This window comes from Sylvia atricapilla, chromosome 2, assembly GCF_009819655.1.
Source record: "Sylvia atricapilla isolate bSylAtr1 chromosome 2, bSylAtr1.pri, whole genome shotgun sequence".
In the NCBI taxonomy this organism is placed as follows: Eukaryota; Metazoa; Chordata; class Aves; order Passeriformes; family Sylviidae; genus Sylvia; species Sylvia atricapilla.
The window spans coordinates 105,533,233-105,550,802 of record NC_089141.1 but is presented as its reverse complement, the minus strand read 5'-3'; the positions used below and the strand labels follow the sequence as shown (position 1 = coordinate 105,550,802).

General features: G+C 36.8%; 1 protein-coding gene across 9 annotated transcripts in view; it reads left to right on the top strand.

Moving 5' to 3' along the window:
- Positions 1 to 17,570, top strand: part of DMD (dystrophin) — a 978,823-nt gene that overhangs the window by 192,254 nt on the left and 768,999 nt on the right. For all 9 annotated transcript variants that reach the window (XM_066314017.1, XM_066314023.1, XM_066314021.1 and 6 more), the window contains 2 exons: positions 6,842 to 7,014; positions 15,298 to 15,416. In XM_066314017.1, coding sequence (XP_066170114.1) covers positions 6,842 to 7,014; positions 15,298 to 15,416 — 292 coding nt within the window. The remainder of the gene's footprint in view (positions 1 to 6,841; positions 7,015 to 15,297; positions 15,417 to 17,570) is intronic.

The following is a 17,570-nucleotide window of genomic DNA, read 5'->3' as shown; positions in this document are numbered from 1 at the left end:
AATGTGGCTTTCTTTTTAGTATCTTACAAAGAGTGACTTCTCTATTTTAATGAAATAATTTCATCAGTTGCTTTTTTGCTGCTGACCCATCCTGAAAAAAATATTTTTAGAACACTAAAAAGCTGCTGGACTGCCTATTTGTTGAAGCAGATGTGGCTCATTAAGCTTCCTTTCTCTTTAGAGAGAAAGGGGGTTTGTGATATGGATGTCATAAAAACCAGCATGGTAGATGAGGACACTTAACTAAAAAATTCTGAGATGGCAATAAAATCAAAATTCAAAAATATCTAGCATCTAGATGCTCTGAATTTATGTGTTTGTATGACTCTGGGCTGAGTCTGTCCATTATTGTTGACTATGTTCCCCAAGCAACCGTCCACAAGTTTTTAATAGAATAAGAAAAGATGGTGGGAAACAAAGCTTAAGAGACTTTAAAACAGGAACATTCTTATCAAAAATCAGATGTGTATCATGCATCCAAGTAGGGAACATTTTAATTCTAATTTTACAGGATGACAGCAACAAAGAAAAGCTGCAGATAGTTAACTCACTTCTTCCTTTGTCTCCTGTTTCAATATTCGTAGTTTAAATTACTTATTAAAAGCAGATAGAATATGATACCTAGCTATGCAACCTTTACTAATAATCCTTGAATCACTCTGTTCTAATTTGTATAAATAATTTACTGAGATGACTAATCATGTTCAAATTAATGTTTTGTTTTCTTCACATTTTATCCTGAAGCAAAGTGTTAAAGGTGTGCTTTAGTATTAGCTGTGCACTTATTAATTTCTTTTCAATCATTCCCACCCTTCTGGGTGTGTACTTGCACAGACACACAGAAGACACAGGTTCTGGGGTAGCCTGGTGAACATTTGACAGCAGCCCTGTCAAAACCAAAAAACTTTTGTTTGCAGTGCAAAAGTGATTTCTTTAAAGCTTCTTCTGGAGCCCAGTGATAACTGTGATGGCAGCTGTGATGGTTCCCATGGCTTCAGCTGGAACGAGAAAGGTCCAAGGATCACATTTACAAATCAGTGATTAAAAGTGTGACTCTTTGTCAGCACAGTCATAATGATTCAGTCCAAGTTTAGTCTATACTTGAAGTTCTGTGATGCCTTAAAGATCTAGGAATAAAAACACACTTTTGAGGCAATATTAGTAGAGGAGATAATTCAAAAGCTGGTCTTTACCTGGAGGCCTCAGGGGCAAGCATGGAAAAATTCCCACCCCACATAGGGCAAATACAGTTGTATAGGTTTAGCAAACTAGCATACTTGGCAATCATTCCCAATTAGAAGCACGGGTAATGAGATAACCCCCTCCCTCTTGGTGCCACCCATTTCTAGAACCTCCCCCTCTTTAGATACTAACTGCTTTTTTCATGAGAAATGTCTCAAGGCGCTGTTTTAACCTTGGTTCTCAGGGGATTTAACCTTGGTCCCCAGATCAGGACTGTGGCCTTCAGGAGTGTATTTAGTCTGTCTGTCAAACAGAGTAGGTGAAAAGCTGGCTACAAATCTATGTAGTTATACAATAATGGGCTACAGAACTACAAATATATGAGAGTATATAAAATCAAAAAGGCAAAAATCAGTTCGGCCTCACAGTGTTTCATTTTGTTCTAGTCATGAAGTACCGAAGGTGACCTGCACCTTCTGGACTTCTCTTTTTATTCAAATTTCTGTAAATAAATTTTTTTTGTTTGTTTTGTTTTGTTTTAAGTAGCTAAAACTTGATTTGCAATAAGAAGCCATTATTAAATAATAACCCTATTGCTATTGCTTAATGACAAGTGATTTAAAAAGAAAATAATAAAATGGCAGATTTTTTTTTTTGGCTTTTCTCTTTAAAAAACACCAAAACACTCAAAAGCCATTCGTTTTCTGCCTATTTCCCTCAAGGTATTGAAAGAGTTCAAAGTAAATTTGCTTATTTACAGCTCTGTGGAAAAAGTCTGTTATTTTCCAGATTTTCTTTCAAATTTGAAGTTAATTTCATGATCTAGAATATGTTTGTGATTGTTCTGCCCTGTTTATAGGCAGGCATGATTTTACATACTGACAGAACTTATGGTGAGACACAGCTGTAAGTTCCTTAAGAAATTCTTCTTCCTGTTGGTTTGTCTATCACAGATTGTCCCTGGCAAGAAGCAGCTGGAAACACAATAAGTTGTTCATACAGTCAGGGCCACCAAACTTATCTGCCACTTGTCTCATCTTGGTAAAATACCAAGACTACTGTATTTTTTGTAGCCTGTGGAAGGCCTTGAGACAAATAAATAGGAATACACAGCCTATTGATTTAGCATGTGCTTGTGTGGTTTGTGTTTGTTGGTGCAATCCTGCTTTTGCAGAGAGAAAAGTCACTAGAGGAAATTCATCTGTCTACTTCTAAAACAAACAAACAAACAAAAAGAAAAGATGTGAGATTATTTTTTGTGTGAATACTTGTGTTGTTTTGGATGAACAGGCAAGAAGCTTTTCCGGTCTCACGTCCTGCAGCTGGGACCACATAAGGACACAACTGTACTTACATGTGACAACATGATGGTCTAATAAAAATGTTAATCTCTTTGTGTAAAAACAGTTTTTAAAAAGAGATGGTAGAATAAAGGTGCATGAAGGAATAATGGCAGTACCAATCCAAAGGGATACCAGCAGTCCATTGAGGAGAGGCAGTGGTAGGGGTGGTAGAGGCACTGCAGCAGACAGGATTTGTTACCACTCTCATCTCCGTGCACTGCAAATATCATGGCTTTCTGTATCCCCTGTGGTGATTGTGTTCTTTCTTATCTAGCCTGGGCTTTTTTTCATATTATTATTAAAAGCTTTTCTGAAATTGAACCATTGTTCTGAGTTGAGCACCTGCTGCCAAAGCTCTTTATGGTACTGAATCCATCAGACTCTATTTCCTTGAAGCTGCTGCCCTCTTTCTTACAGCCCTGTGTTCCCAGCCTCACTGCAGCATTAACATTTAAGTAAAAACAGACGAAAGCTATTAATTTCTGAACTGTTATATTTAATAAACTCTCTTAAGAGTGAAAAAAACCCATTTTATATGGCAATGTGTCAATTGTTTTGTTATGTTTTTTAGGAATGAACTTAATTTCATGTAAATCATGAAAGGAAACTCCTGGCAAAAATATTTGGCCCAAATCTTTCTCTGGGAAAAATCATGAAAAAGTAGATCTGTACATAAGGAAAATATTTCATAGGATATATTTCAGGGGAACATTTCAACAGCCTGTCAGCCTCATTTGGAGACTTATTAAAAGCACCTGGGTTATTGTGCACATCAGTATTTTAATATGAATTACAATTTTACTGAATTTCTATTTTTGATTCTGGAAATAAAAATCTTCTGTCAATCCACTTTGAATCAATGAACAAAGAATATCCTTCACTTTGATAGGTGTCTTGAATATCTATGAAAATGTCCTTAGAAGTGTTCTATCAAGTGTAGTTGGAAAGAGTTTTGTGATTCTAGCTGTAAAAATGTAATCTATGCAGTCAGAATACCTGAAATCTAGCAAGTAAAAAAACGCTAAGTAATTCTGTCAGGGAGATGCAAGGTTCCTATTTTATTAAGAAAAATGAAAAATTCTTGCTTTGAGAATAGTTTTCTTTTTAGATTATCTCTTCCCTCCCTCTTTTCTAAGGGTCTGGTATACTGAAGTTAAGTGCCAGTCTTACAAAACGTTACATGCCTGAGCATTGATTTTAGGTGAAGGTGATGTAGTGTGAGCCTGAGATCATGCTGTGTTTCCTTGTCATCTTGCACACACAGCAAGACATGCCCAGGTTCCAGGACATGGCCTTACAGATGGAAGATCAAAGGTCCATTGCTGCTGTGAGCCAGGGCTGGCTGTGCTGCCTTTGGCCACTGTCTTCACGTGGTGACAAGAATAGCAGTGCTCTCCTCCTGCCCACAGCTTTCCTTTTGGCAGCCTGCCATTTCAGCAGCCAACTTGGTGATGTCTGTATTGTGCTCTCCCCCACTTCTGTCACAATTTAATCTTTTTCTTACTGCCACAGTGTATTTCCTTTCCCCAGGAAGAGCAAGTGTATCTGTTCTCTGGAAGTCAGAGTTTCCTACACCTGAAAGCTTTGTGTCCTGCCAGGATACATTGCCTTAGAAAGGAGACATAGCAAAGAAATGAGTAGCAGAGGTCAACTCATCACCTGACAGCATGAGGCAGAGGCACTTTGAAACAGCTCCAGTATTTGAGCCTGGATGCTGAGGGAGTTTGTCTGTCTGAAAGCTCTTCCAGCTGACCCGAGCACATGTCTATGTGACACTTTTGCAGCAGTACATCTTAACCGAGAAGTCTTCAAAAAGCTTCCTTTCCTCCAAAATGTCAGCCAGCACTTTTTGCTCAGGCACTGATCTTGCCTCAGGACCCAGGCATCCTGCAGGCAGTGTGGTGCTGTGCCTGCAGAGGAGTGCCATGGTGCTGCCATGGGATGGCAATGCCCCTCACGACACTCAGGTGGATGAGGTGGCTCCTGTTTTAGATGTGGAGTTACCCACCAGTTTTATCACTGAAGAGGTCTCAGCATTCAGGATGAGATCAGACCCTTTTACTCTGTTGTTTTAAAGGTCTGACTTTTCCTAAGAGGCAATAAAAAATCATGAATTCAACAGTCTTCACTGTTACAAAGACATGCTGTAAAAAGGGAGCAGAACTATATCTATTGTAAGCATATTTGACTGAACAAGGTGAGATTGAAACTGCTTTGTATTCATGCACTGGAAAGTGAAAATAAATGCTGGGTTTGCATTCATCACTTGGATTCTTCTGAAAAATTGCCTTCCTGATGGCCCATTTTTTAATTAATTTTGGCTAATCATCTCTCTTCATAGACAAAACTCCTTTCTCTTTGATATCAGCTCAAACACATGATCAATTCTGTGTTATCCTGTTTCTAAATACGGTGTTCCTGCCTTCATTCAGCTATCCTTTAATGCAAATGCATGTTGTATTGTTCAAACAGAACAATAGAGTTTGTTTATAATATTCAGAAAAAGCTGCATTTTTAAATATAAGTATATGATAAAAACCAAAATGAACAATGAACAATGAAATATTAGCTCGGACAAGTCTCTTTAAGTGTAACTTCAGTATTTTCTAGTCTTTCATAGTGTTTAAGTTTGGTGCAATAGATGCTAATTCCAAAAGTTTTTTCCTTTTTTTAGTGTCGAGATTAATGAAAAAAAACCGCAACATGATTCTGTATTTTTATAGTAGTGAAGGTCCTGGGAATACAGAGGCCAAATCTCAGCTTCTTGCTTCATTGTGTAAATCTACTTTGGCATATCTCAAAAATAAAGACAGTAAAAATATTGTCAGGAAATTCAAAACAAGCAAAAATAAAGAGTATATTTCCTAATTTTCTTATACTTTATTTTCTGTCTCCTGATGGAAAAATGGAGACAACTATAAAATATTTATCTGACAGAATTTATATTAATTTTCATTGGTGCAAAAAACAATTTAGGGCGAAAAGCAGGAACATATCCCATGAAATTTAGAGGGGATAAATTTCTCCTTCCATCTATGAAACTAATAACATGTAAAGTTTACACCTAAGTCTCAAAAGGAAAATTAAGAGCACTGATACTCTTTGGACAATATGCATTTGAGATGCAAACCCAAGATGTTATTTCAGTAATTCATATCTTCACAAAATCAAATGATTGAATTAATTACTGTGAAACTAGTGAGCAACTTACCATACTCAACAATAAAAGGTTATCTCTGTTTTTTCTACAATATCATGGTAATTAATTTTTGTTGTTGTTGTTGATTGTTCTTGCAGATTACAGCTTCTGCATATTATCTTAAATTTTTTTACAGTTTCAAAGTGGTCCACTCTTTATCATAAAGTAGATTCTGTCCTGAATGTTATTCTTTGACTGACTGATAGTGGCAGCAGAGCAGTTCAGGGGGAAAATGATAATGAAATGCAATATTCCCTAAGTGAATAAGCAGCAATAAGCAACTTTATAGTTAAATTATGTTTTAGGGAATATTTTAAAAGAGCTGCTATTCTAAAAGATATATGGAGAAAGCAATAATTTAAAAGGTGTTACTTGACAGGAAAATAATTCTTAATAGAAGTTTTATGTGCTATTTTACTGGTAAAGAAATTGATAGGAAATAAAAAATCTGCTGCATTATGTCAAACTCTAGGATAGCATTTTTAAAAGCCTTTAGGCTTTTTGTAGATTGATAAACTCTCTCTCTTGAAAAAGGAATATTAACTTCATTAAAATAATAAAATTGAAACATATGCAGTACCCTTTTAATGCACGCAATGAAATTGACTTTTTGTCCAAGTGCATGCATGCAAATGTAGTGTGCACCTTTAAGTCAAAAACATTATCTGCTGTGCAGAAATTTATTTTGCCTCAATACTATTTCAACTCTGTCAATGAGAGAAGAATGCTATTCATCATTTTATCAACTTTTGCTGCAAGGTATCATATTAACTAAGGATTTATTTCCAGATAAAAAAGAAAAAAAAAAACACAAGGAGAAATACTTAGTTTGAAAGAGCTCTGTTACCACAAGTGATGCTAACAAATGTGCCTTCTCTGTCCCTGCTTCACCTGTGCCACAGGGATGAATGTATTCAGTGCATGTCAATAGCTGTTATCTTTAAGCATTTAGAATTGATTGCTGTCATTACATTGTGAAAACAAGCATGTTCTTTAATTACTTAGGAGCTTTTCTTTAAGGTTGAAATTTATTTAACTGAAGGTTTTTCATTTTAAGAAAAGAAATAGTCAGCTTTTAATAAGTTCAATCATTGATCAAATTCTGTCTTGGATGCAGGTCAAAGATGTAATGAAAAACATCATGGCTGGGTTGCAGCAGACAAACAGTGAGATGATTCTGCTGAGCTGGGTCCGTCAATCGACTCGCAAATACCCACAGGTCAACGTTACCAATTTCACCACTAGCTGGTCTGATGGATTGGCTTTCAATGCACTCCTCCACAGCCACAGGTAGGAAAAGGAGCTGTTCACTGTTTCAGTAAGCTTGTGACAGATGTCTGTAACAGGGCTTGAGGGCGGTCTGTCTGTTATGTGGAGGGTTTAGCTGCTTCCTCTCTGTGTTTCAGCATCTTTTAAGTGAGCAACCATTTGCTTTGACCTGGGTGCTGCGTTTTGTGTTGTACTAAATCCTCTTGGGGAGGGAGAGCTTTTCACAGCACAACCAAATATACACTGCTCAGACCCTTTTCTGGAATTTCAGTGTGTGTACCAGGATGATACTCCCAAAGAATACAAACTTGGAAACTTTTGAGAAGAGCAAGGAGTAGCTCCAAAACTAAGCCTTTGAGGTTGTCCCAGAGGGAGAAGGAGATTTTCCTGTGGGTACTTGGAGGGGGAAAATGTGGTGTTTGTTGAAAGCCTCTCATAGCTGCTGAATTGAAAGTATGAATTTGCCTCACAAGGACACAGCTGGAGAAGGTAGCCTTTGTTTTCTAAACCTTTCATGTTATTCCACCAGCTGATTTGAGGTTTTAGTCTCTCTCAGAAGTTGCCTTTTTTTAGTCTATGCTGTATAGAACTCTGTCTCTAGAAATTCAGAGTTCCCTGGGGGTTCTGTGTACGTGGCTTAAGGAAGTTGTGCAAGTCAGCCTATCAAAAAGACCCATTTCTTGCCACTGCTGCTTCTAAAGCAGGATTGCTTTTCCCAATGTGATAAACCTCCCAACCTCTCTTCTTCTACTACTATACTTCTCTCTTAAAGGGGACTGTCCTGCAAGGTCACTCAAATTATTAGGGAGCTGAACTTTTTAACAATGTAGTGGTTTAAACCCTATCCAGAAATTAAACTCCAAATAAGCCACTCCCTTTCCTCTGTCCCCTCTGGCAAGGGAGGGACAAAAGAAGACTTTGAGTTGGTTTGGGTTGTTTACTGAAAGCAAACAGCAATAGAATAAGAAACACACAGCAACAACAGCAATAAAAAGCACAGAAGTACACAGAAAGAGAGGGTGTTTTTCTCACAAAAAGATGGTCACCCCCTTGCCTTAGTTCCACACGGCAATCGGGACAAGAAGATGACAGACATTTCCTGCAGGTCACATACCTGATGGGGACAAAGACAAGATGGGGACTGTTTTCACATGCTGCTCCATGTGGCAGCTGGGACCAAAGCGAAGATGGTGAGCAGGGCTCTCAAACCCCAAGACAATGGGAAAAACTGACAAACAATCCCACTGTGCAGGGAACCGTCCTGGAGCAGGTTTCAAGCATATCAACCACATTCCATCCAGGGAGCCACAAATGTGTTTTTCCCTAAAATTCCCATACCATTGTTACATCTCTTAGGATGTGAATATAACTTCTCAGTTTCCTCTGATTTTACCTGCAGTCATCTCTCCACAATATCTTTCCACCCAGAGACCATACGAGACTACCTGTTTCTTGATTAGGGTATCTGATACTCAGATATTCATATATATGGTCCTGCCGAGCATGCAATATCTGGTGTCTGAAATCAGTAATCAGAAATTCTTTTTTGTCCTTCTCTGTAGAAATAGCTTCAGAAGTCTGAACAGAGGAACTTTTTCAGGATCAGTCCCTGGCTGGGGAATGCAGTTGCCAGTAAACCACACTGGGATTGTCTAGACAAATCTCTATGTCCTATGTCAGACTTTGTGCACTGCTGTGTTCAGTTCAGTGCAAAGTTTAGATGAACATTCATTTCCTCCTTACTGGAATTTATGCACTTTATTCAGGTTTTGTAATTCAGGGCTGTAAAACTTAAGCCTGCTTTTACTCCTCTTCTGTCTGCTGCCATAAATCTTGCATAGCTTTCTGCACAGTGAGCCTATTTTTGATAGAAGTGAAGAATTATTCTACTGAAGTCTTGTCTCTTGCCCAGTAGTTACTGCACTTATCTGGGAAATGGCAAGTGTTCGGTCAGATTCCCGGAGGCAAGTCTCCAAGACACACCAGTCATCTTCTGGACTTCAGTCACTAAGTTCTCTGCAAAAGTTTCATTTCCTCATTTCCTCCAAAGCCCTGATGTAGTATTTTTTAAGATGAACCAATGATCTTTGATTTTTGTTGACTTTGCATTTCATGTTCAGTGTGTGGGAACACTGAATTATCCTCCAAGATTCCTGATGGAATCAATTAAATAGGTACACTAGGACCATCAGTGCCTCAGGAACTCCTAAATATATCCTATAATAATAAAAAACCTTCTCTAAGGAGCCTAATTCAATCACTCTAGGTGTTTGAGGTACATTAAGATGCAGGTACATTAGCGACTTGTTGGGAGTCAAAGTGTCTTGGATTTATTGCATAAAAAAGACGGTTTGAATATACACTGAAGAGAAGTTTTCCCAAGAGTGATTTACATGAATTCTCAGAGAAATCTGGTGTCTCACACATCCTATGCTTTATAAATATTTTGTGATTTATTTGCATAGAATGATAAACACTCTGATGACAAAACACTGCTCCTCTGTTTTCCCTCATCAATTTACCCAGTCTGAGTTGTGGGGGTTTTTTCAGAATTCTCTGTTTCTCCAGTTCTCCTGTTCTGCTTCTTTCGTGTCTGTTTCCTTGTTCTCTGTAAAGTTTGGCCCAGATGCTCTCTTCTTTCTTTCTTTCATCCTTGGATTTTATTCTTCTGCCTTGACAGGAATGGAAGCAGAGTTAGTCATAAGAAAGGATAGCTGTAGTTTAAAAATCAGGTATGATATTTAACTGATACAGTGGACCTGGTGCCTGGTGTATGTACTTCTTCCCAATTTTAGGTCCATTCCTAGACTTCTACAAAATCCAAACCAAGAAAATAGAAAAAACTCCAAAACCCAACAGAAAACCTCTAACCAAAAATCTCTACAACAATGAAAGAGTTGTTAAAAAAAACTACTCAAAGATTTTTCCATAATATTTATACTCTCTGAAAATAAGGGCAGATTTTGTGGTAGCATTAAAGGTATTTATTTTACAAAACTGTCCTTTTCCTTTATGCATGGTTGTATTTTCATTTCTCTTATGTAATATTTTCTGCTATGGACAGGTGGCTTTTTGATTTGGTTTGTAGGTTTTTTTTTTTTTTTTTTTTTTTTTTTAAGAGTTTCAGACAGTAATGTGTAATTTGCATCTGGGTGAATTTTCTAAGCACATCCTCAAAGGGATTGAGATAAAGTGAGTGACTGTCATGAAGCACTGACCACATAGTATGCTGTGAGAGCAGTGGGAAGCTTTATTTCTCATAGTCTTTTAACCCACCAATCCCTAGCTTTCAGGATATTTTGATTTAATCCGATTTTTCTCTGTCATTTTATAAAATGATTACTTTAGGTAGATTTCCCCATCTCTGTAATCACCAGGTCTCCATGGACATTTAGGTTCTTTAGCAATTGCTTACAATACTGAGTGCGAGAAGCACTAGAACACAGGTCGCCTGGCAAATCCCCAAGAGCACATTAGTGATCCCAGAGTATGAATTTTCAGGATAAAAGCTTGGTACATGATCTCTTGGATGGTATGTTCTGCATTGAACTGAAAAAACAGGCAGCAGCTGTAGAGTGGCAACATCACCATAGGAATACACAGAAACTAAAATATTTTGCTGATGAAGAGAGGTCAGTCCTTCTACAGTTGAAACCCTCCCTTCTTCAGGCTCCAGATCACAAAGACTTCTTTTAATCCCCATTTACTTTTTTTACTTCTTTTACATTTACTTATTTTAATCTTTTTTCCTTCAGGTGGATATCAGAGAGAGCTTTTCCTCTAACTTTGTTGGGGCTCTTCTTTTCTCCCCTGGCCCTGTAATCAGGATTTTGAAGTGGGAACAGGTGGCATTCATTATCTTCCTCCTTGGTTCTTTAAAGTGCTTGAACTTAGGCCAGGTGACTGCCTTACAAATGGGTACTCCACTGCAGCTGTTTCTGCTCCAGAGTGAGGAGGGAAGGAAAAGGACATGATCAAAAAGAGGTCCTGGACAGAAGTAAAAAAAAAAAAAAGTTTTCTTCAGTAGTTTACAGGAAAAGTAAAAGCAAAACCAATGAGATGAAGAGGTATGAAAATAATCTTTTTTAGCAAATCACTAGGTTATGTATCAGTTACTCTCTCCTGACTTTTTTTTTGAGAGTTCTGAAGAGATGTACAATATATTCTTGTATAAAAAGCTAAAGCAACAAACACGCAACTTTTCTCTTGAAATGGGGATGGTAAATTTTATGATCTAAATAAGATTATTTTCTGTCTACAATAATGGAAAACTATGGCTTGTCTTATCCAGGACTTTCATTTCTACCTAGAGGTCTGTCAGAATTTGTTTTTTAATACTATACTCCAGATTAAATTTTCTGTGTTTGGCAAAAGTAGCTCTGTTGCAAGTTATGTGACTGGGAGTCAGAGGGGATGTAGGGAGTCTTCTTTTTACTTTACTTTTCTTAGAAATACATTTTGAAAATTTCAAGTTTGTTTTCCCCTTTATTTTTTTAGTTTTTCTTGTTTGTATTTCTGCTAGTGATGGGAAAGACCTGTTGATACAAAAATTACCTTATGTTCAATAGAAATTTTGATTTTTGTAATGCAAACTTCTCATTGAAGCCCTCAAAACTTTCAATTTCGGCTCTCCATTGTGTTGTCATAAACTGATACAAGACCAGTGCTATTTGAGCTGATGGTGAATGGCTAGATAAAGCTCAGCATGTTCTAACCCAATTCTAACTTCTTTGGAAATGCATGTGGTTGTATTGTTCAGGAAGAAGAGTGAGAAATGCCAGTTATTTTTCCTTGGGTTTGCTCCATTTCAGACAAGACCCAAGCTGCAGATATGAGAATAAATTTCATCTCCTTTGGTATTATTTGAACATTATGAAGAGGACAAATGAAGGCAGAGAATCAGTATTCCATTTAATTTCTTTCCTTTACTGTTACACACCACCTCCCTCCTGTATTTAAAACTCTTTAGAAAGCTAATAAGAGTTGTGATTTGAAAATCAGTTTCAGTGTTGTTTCAGGGATTATCAAAAGCGATTTTCCACTTACCACAATTATTAATCTTCTAGGCTATAATATTTCTCATAATCACACTTGGCAATATTGCCACATAAATACACCCAGTGAAACATCCTGACACATAGCACTGAGAAGCTGATGCTTCAAGCTGACGACATGACACTGTTGTTCTAGTGACAGAGCTGCTGAAATGTGTATAGCAACATAATCTTTCAATAAAGGGAAAAATCTGGAAAGTTGCATTTCTGTTGGAGTAGAGAGACCTTTATGAATTTATTTTTATATTAATTAAATTGGTGCTTATCAGAGCTGACTGGCAGTAGCTGGCCATATGCTTGTAAGTTGTCTTGGAATCTGTGCTGTCTGCTTATGTACAGTACTAAGAAAATTGATAAAAATCTGACAGTGACATACTAAAGCTTACTAATTCTCCTCTGGCTGTGTCTCAGAGGGCTCAAATTTTTGCCATCTGTAATGAGTGGAAAGAGATGCTACATATCCTCTACACAGGCAGCATGCAAGTTCAACCCAGGTGTTAAGATATGATGTTGTTTGAAACTTGTGCATGCTGGAGTGTTTGGTTTTTAAAGGAGAAAAAAACCCAAACAAAAGCCACAAAAACAAACTAACAAAAACTCTGTGTATCTTATATTGAGGGTCCTAACTCTACAGATGATGCCATGGAAATAATTTAAGACTATCTTGGTAGGTTAACTTGAAAATACCCTCCTGGATTATACAACTGAAAAATTTGATGAAATTGACTATCTAAGATATTATTAATGATGACAGAGGTTTTCTCAGGAGGGATAAGACAATATTGTGACATTCCTCAAGGAGCAATTGTAAATATTCATGTTCTCGCCCAGTGGAGTCTTGACTGATTAAAAGTATGTTCCTGTATATAAAATATCGTATCACCAAACAAGAGATGATTATGTGAAGATAATGTGCTGCTCTGAGCATTGCAGATGTGCTTAGAACTTTAAGCCAAATTAAAAGAGGAAAAAAAAGGAGAAAAAAGAAAAAAAATAGGGGGGGGGGGGGTGATGTTTTGGATACAATTCTTTCCTTCCCTTGTCCTAAAGGCTTTTCTTGCCCATTTTTTTTACACTATGTAGTATACATGCAACACATCCTTGCCAAGTTTTTTAAGGCAGTCATAATAGACAGCTTTGTGGTTACTACTGTGTTCTCTAAGCTAAATTTGCTGTATGAGCTTGTGCATCCTATGCCTAGTGTTAAATCTGGACAGAATAAGGATTTGAGAATTATCCATGTGCTTGCAGAATAAAGTGTAGTGGTGGCTTGACCCCAGTCAGCAGCTGAGCACCCAACACCACTTTCTTGCTCCACCCCCTGCTTCCCCAGGACAGGGAAGAGAATAGGAAAACTGGAAGCAAGAAAACTCTTGAGTCAAAATAGAGACTCTTTTAAATACATTGAGGAAAGGAGAATAGGAAAACAAGTGATGCAAAGGCAGTAACTGATGCCCAGGCACTCTTCAAGCAGGAAACACCTCCCCAGACAAACACCCCCCAACCTCATTCACTTCCTTTACCTATGTATTTATGGCTGAGCAAGTTATGTGGCATGGAGTGTCCCTTTTACTGGTTTGGGTCACCTGTCCTGGCTATGTCCCCTCCAAGTTTCTTGGCCACTCTTCTCCCACTGGTTTGGGGAAGGTAGAGTGAAGAGAAAAGGAGAGGGTCTTGATTTTGTGTAAGCACATTTTGGTAATACCTGGTTTCCTCTGAGCACTCTTTATGTGTAAATTGAAAACACAGCATCATGTAGACAGCTGTGAACAATGATAACTCCATCCTGTGTTAAAAGAGACTGGCTAAAAATATTTTTTACTAATTATGTACACATAGTGTGTATTTAGCATCCCTGTGTTTTAGTACCCAAACCAGTCTGGGATCAGGCTTAAACCATCCATGAGTGAACCCAGAGATTACTGCCTAAGGTTCCTCTCCTTTATCCACCCTGTTACTCAGCCAGATTTAATATTAAATTAACATTGACTAATATTCTGGAATAATTCTGCACGTGGGAAGGAGAAAACTCTAATATTTAAGCATCTTTCAGTGAGGAGCAAAATAACTTGGAATAACTTGTTTGTTACTATGTAAATCACTCCTTTCAGAAAAAGATGGATAGCAAAGGTATATAAATGGTGAATAACTGCTAGATAAAGGGCATTTTATTCTTTACTCTCTTGACATTTTTACAATATGATGTAGTGAATATTTTCTCCATTTTTTTATAACTCAGGAGACTACTTAAAATTAACTTCTAAAATTAATAAAAATGTGAGTAAATCTGTCATTAATTTCAAAGTTTAAATTGTGTAAATGTCTTTGATTTATCTGTAGTTGAAATTATACCTTTTAGTGCCCTCTGATTTAGAACACTGTATTGAAGTCACAAATAACATAGTTGTTTTTCTTGCTATTATGTGCACAGTAATTACAGGGTATTTGATTAAACTTTATTTCTCCAGAGTGCCTGATAACAAATTCTGATTTCCTAATGGATAACTCTCAGATGAAAAGCCAAAGATTGTGCAGTCTAACATTATTTATACTGCAAATAGTGCAGCTGCTAATACAAGGTCTCAGACTGTGCATCTGAGCTATAATTCAGTTTTGGTCATTCTGTCTTCCTGTAAGAGCATGTAAATTGTGACTTGGCAGTGTTGGGGTAAGAGTTGAACACTGTGTTCTTACAGGTGTTTCCTAACTCAAATGTTTCTATGATTCTATGAATTTTCTAACGAGTTGACTGATTTCAATCTGATACAGCAGTGAGTTGATAATCTTAGAAGCAATTGCTATCTTAGAAATATTTATTGAAGTGAAAGACTGGTAGCTGGGGAGAGGAGGAAGGTCCCCAGATGTCCTCAGCAGTTCTTTCCTGCCATGTGCCAGTTCTGATTGCATGGCCACAGCAGCTGATCTTTCCCACTCAAGCACTATTTGGGACTGGAATGAAGAAGCCAATGTGCTGTGGGGGAGAGCAGCAGTGCTTCAGGGATGTGAGGTTATAGATTGTTGGGACTTGGTGGAGAATAAGAAATATAGAGACTGTGGTTGTGGTGGAGATGGATGAGAATAGAGTGCAAACCCATTAGAGAATGAGCTTCATTAGTCCCAGGGCCAATTAACACAACCTTTCATTAGGAAAATAAAAAAGTTTGTGTTGATGCTTAGCTTTTGAAATATATGAGTAATAATAAGACTAAAAAATAAGCAGCTTATTCTCCCTCTTATTTTTTTGCTTTAGACCAGACCTCTTTGATTGGAACGCTGTTGCTTCCCAGCAGTCACCTGTACAACGATTAGACCATGCATTCAACATAGCCAGGCAACACCTGGGCATAGAGAAACTCCTTGATCCTGAAGGTTAGTAGAAATTATGTTGTTTGGTGGTTTTGGTGGGTTTTTGTTTATTTGTTTTTCTTTAAGTGGAAAAACAGTTTTTCTGTGCATATGATGATTAATTTGAAATTTTGTTTTTGGCACAAGAATTTAACATTCTGCAAGATAAATTATAAACTGAAGCAAAATACTTTACTTTCAGTGCTACCTTTGTGCTCTTTTGAAACAGCATAAAGCTGTCTATATGTACATGCTCTGAAGAAATTTTTTTTTTAGCTTTGGGACCAGGGTTTTAATGTTCATGCACTGAATTGGAGGCATCTTAGAAAGCTGATTTCTGCTTTGAAGGTTTAGAGCATCTGCAGCTCTTATATCTTCTGGAAAGATCTTGAGTTCAAATTACCTTTTAATGTATATCCAAAACATGTATTCAAACTCTAGATACTCATATTTTTAAATATGACATAAATTGCTTTATATAATGAAATTTTATCATGATGACATGTCTCATTATCACTGTCATTTAATCTTAGCTGTAATACGATTACCTATTTTACCTTGACTATCTTTTATACATCCTTAAGCATTCATGTTTGAAAGGTTCCTTGTTTTTTGCCTGTTCACTTGAATTTCATACATTTTTATATATTCTCTGACATAGTTTCTGTATTGGTGAGAGACTAGTAATTTTCCCTCAGAGGATATTTTGAAAACATTCCTCCAAGGCAATTGTAACAGCTGTTATATTTTATATGTGTGTGTGTGTGTATACACACACAGGTTTTGGTTTTTTTTTTTCGATTCAGTGTTACCTTTGCTGTATTTTCATGAGATTTCCTATTAAACCACTTATAAATGGACTTTTCTATATGTTTGTGCAGTTCTCAGTGACTCACTCATGGTGAGTTTTTCATGGGAAGAACTAGTATTTAACAAAATGCAAAAAATAAATTTAAGGATAACATTGAGTCTCTAAATGTTTAAGTATAGTTGGACATGTCTCAATTGTTGACTAATAACCTTATAACCCATATATTTCCTTAGGAAAAATATTGAAAATATATGTAGTTGAAAGGCACAGCATTTCTTGCCTAGTACACTCTTTAATTTCTAGAACTCAGTTTTAGTGAACCACTGGAGGAAGAATAAGTTTTCTACTTGCTAAAGCATGGGATTGAGCTTGTAAACTCTGAACAAGATTGGAATTGAAAACTGAGTTGTGCAACTTAATCGATGTAGTCACAGTGTTTTCTGTAATTGGTTAAGCTTTCTTCTTAAAATAGATTCCTGAATAAGTTATTTTCTCTATGCAAGAGTCACTTCTGATTAGACATTTTATTCTGGTTTTGGCAAAGATACTTGCAGTTGTTTAGCCAACAAGTGAAAAATTCTTAAGCATTGGTGGTTTTCCAAATGTCTGCTGTAATAATTTGCTATTCAGTGTTATAAATCACAGTGCTAGCCACCTATTTCTTTTTTCGCCCTGTAAACGTTTCAAAAGGAAAAGTATATTTTTCACCTATCTGAAAACATGAATGTGAGGAGCTATAACTGTTTTGTTTGTGATAGTAAATTCATTTCTAGATTGAAACCCAGAATTTCTGGTGTGCATGCAAGGGAGAAATCTTATTTGAAGGTTCTAGAATATTCTTTCTATAATTTTACATTGTGTATTTATCAAGTCTCCTTATTCGGTACTCAGATATCTCCTGGCATCGTATTGTGTAACAATACTCTCTTCTCTGGCTGCAAAATGCTAATGCATTGCAATAAAAGGGAGTATGCAGTGGTGAACCATTATTTTCATGTAATTTAATACCTGTCAAAACAGCACATGTGTAATTTGTGAACACTTTAAAATTTAGTATGGTTCATTAAATGTCTGCTCTCTCAATTTTGAAGATATTAAATAGAAAGGAAGACACTATTCAGTAAAGGCCTATTTTTTTACACCCAATGTAGTAGTAAAAAAGAAAGAGTTTGAGGTTATTTAAGTTCTGAAATTACTGATGATTGATACATATTGAAACAGATGTCTAGGGAGTCTATCTTAGCAATTAAATTTTGAAAAGTAAATATTTACACTCAGCCAAACTGATTTTTTAGGTTATATATGAAGTTTGCTTTTTTTCTGAGGTTGCTGATATTTAAAGTCCGTCCCATGAGAAAAAGTCAGTT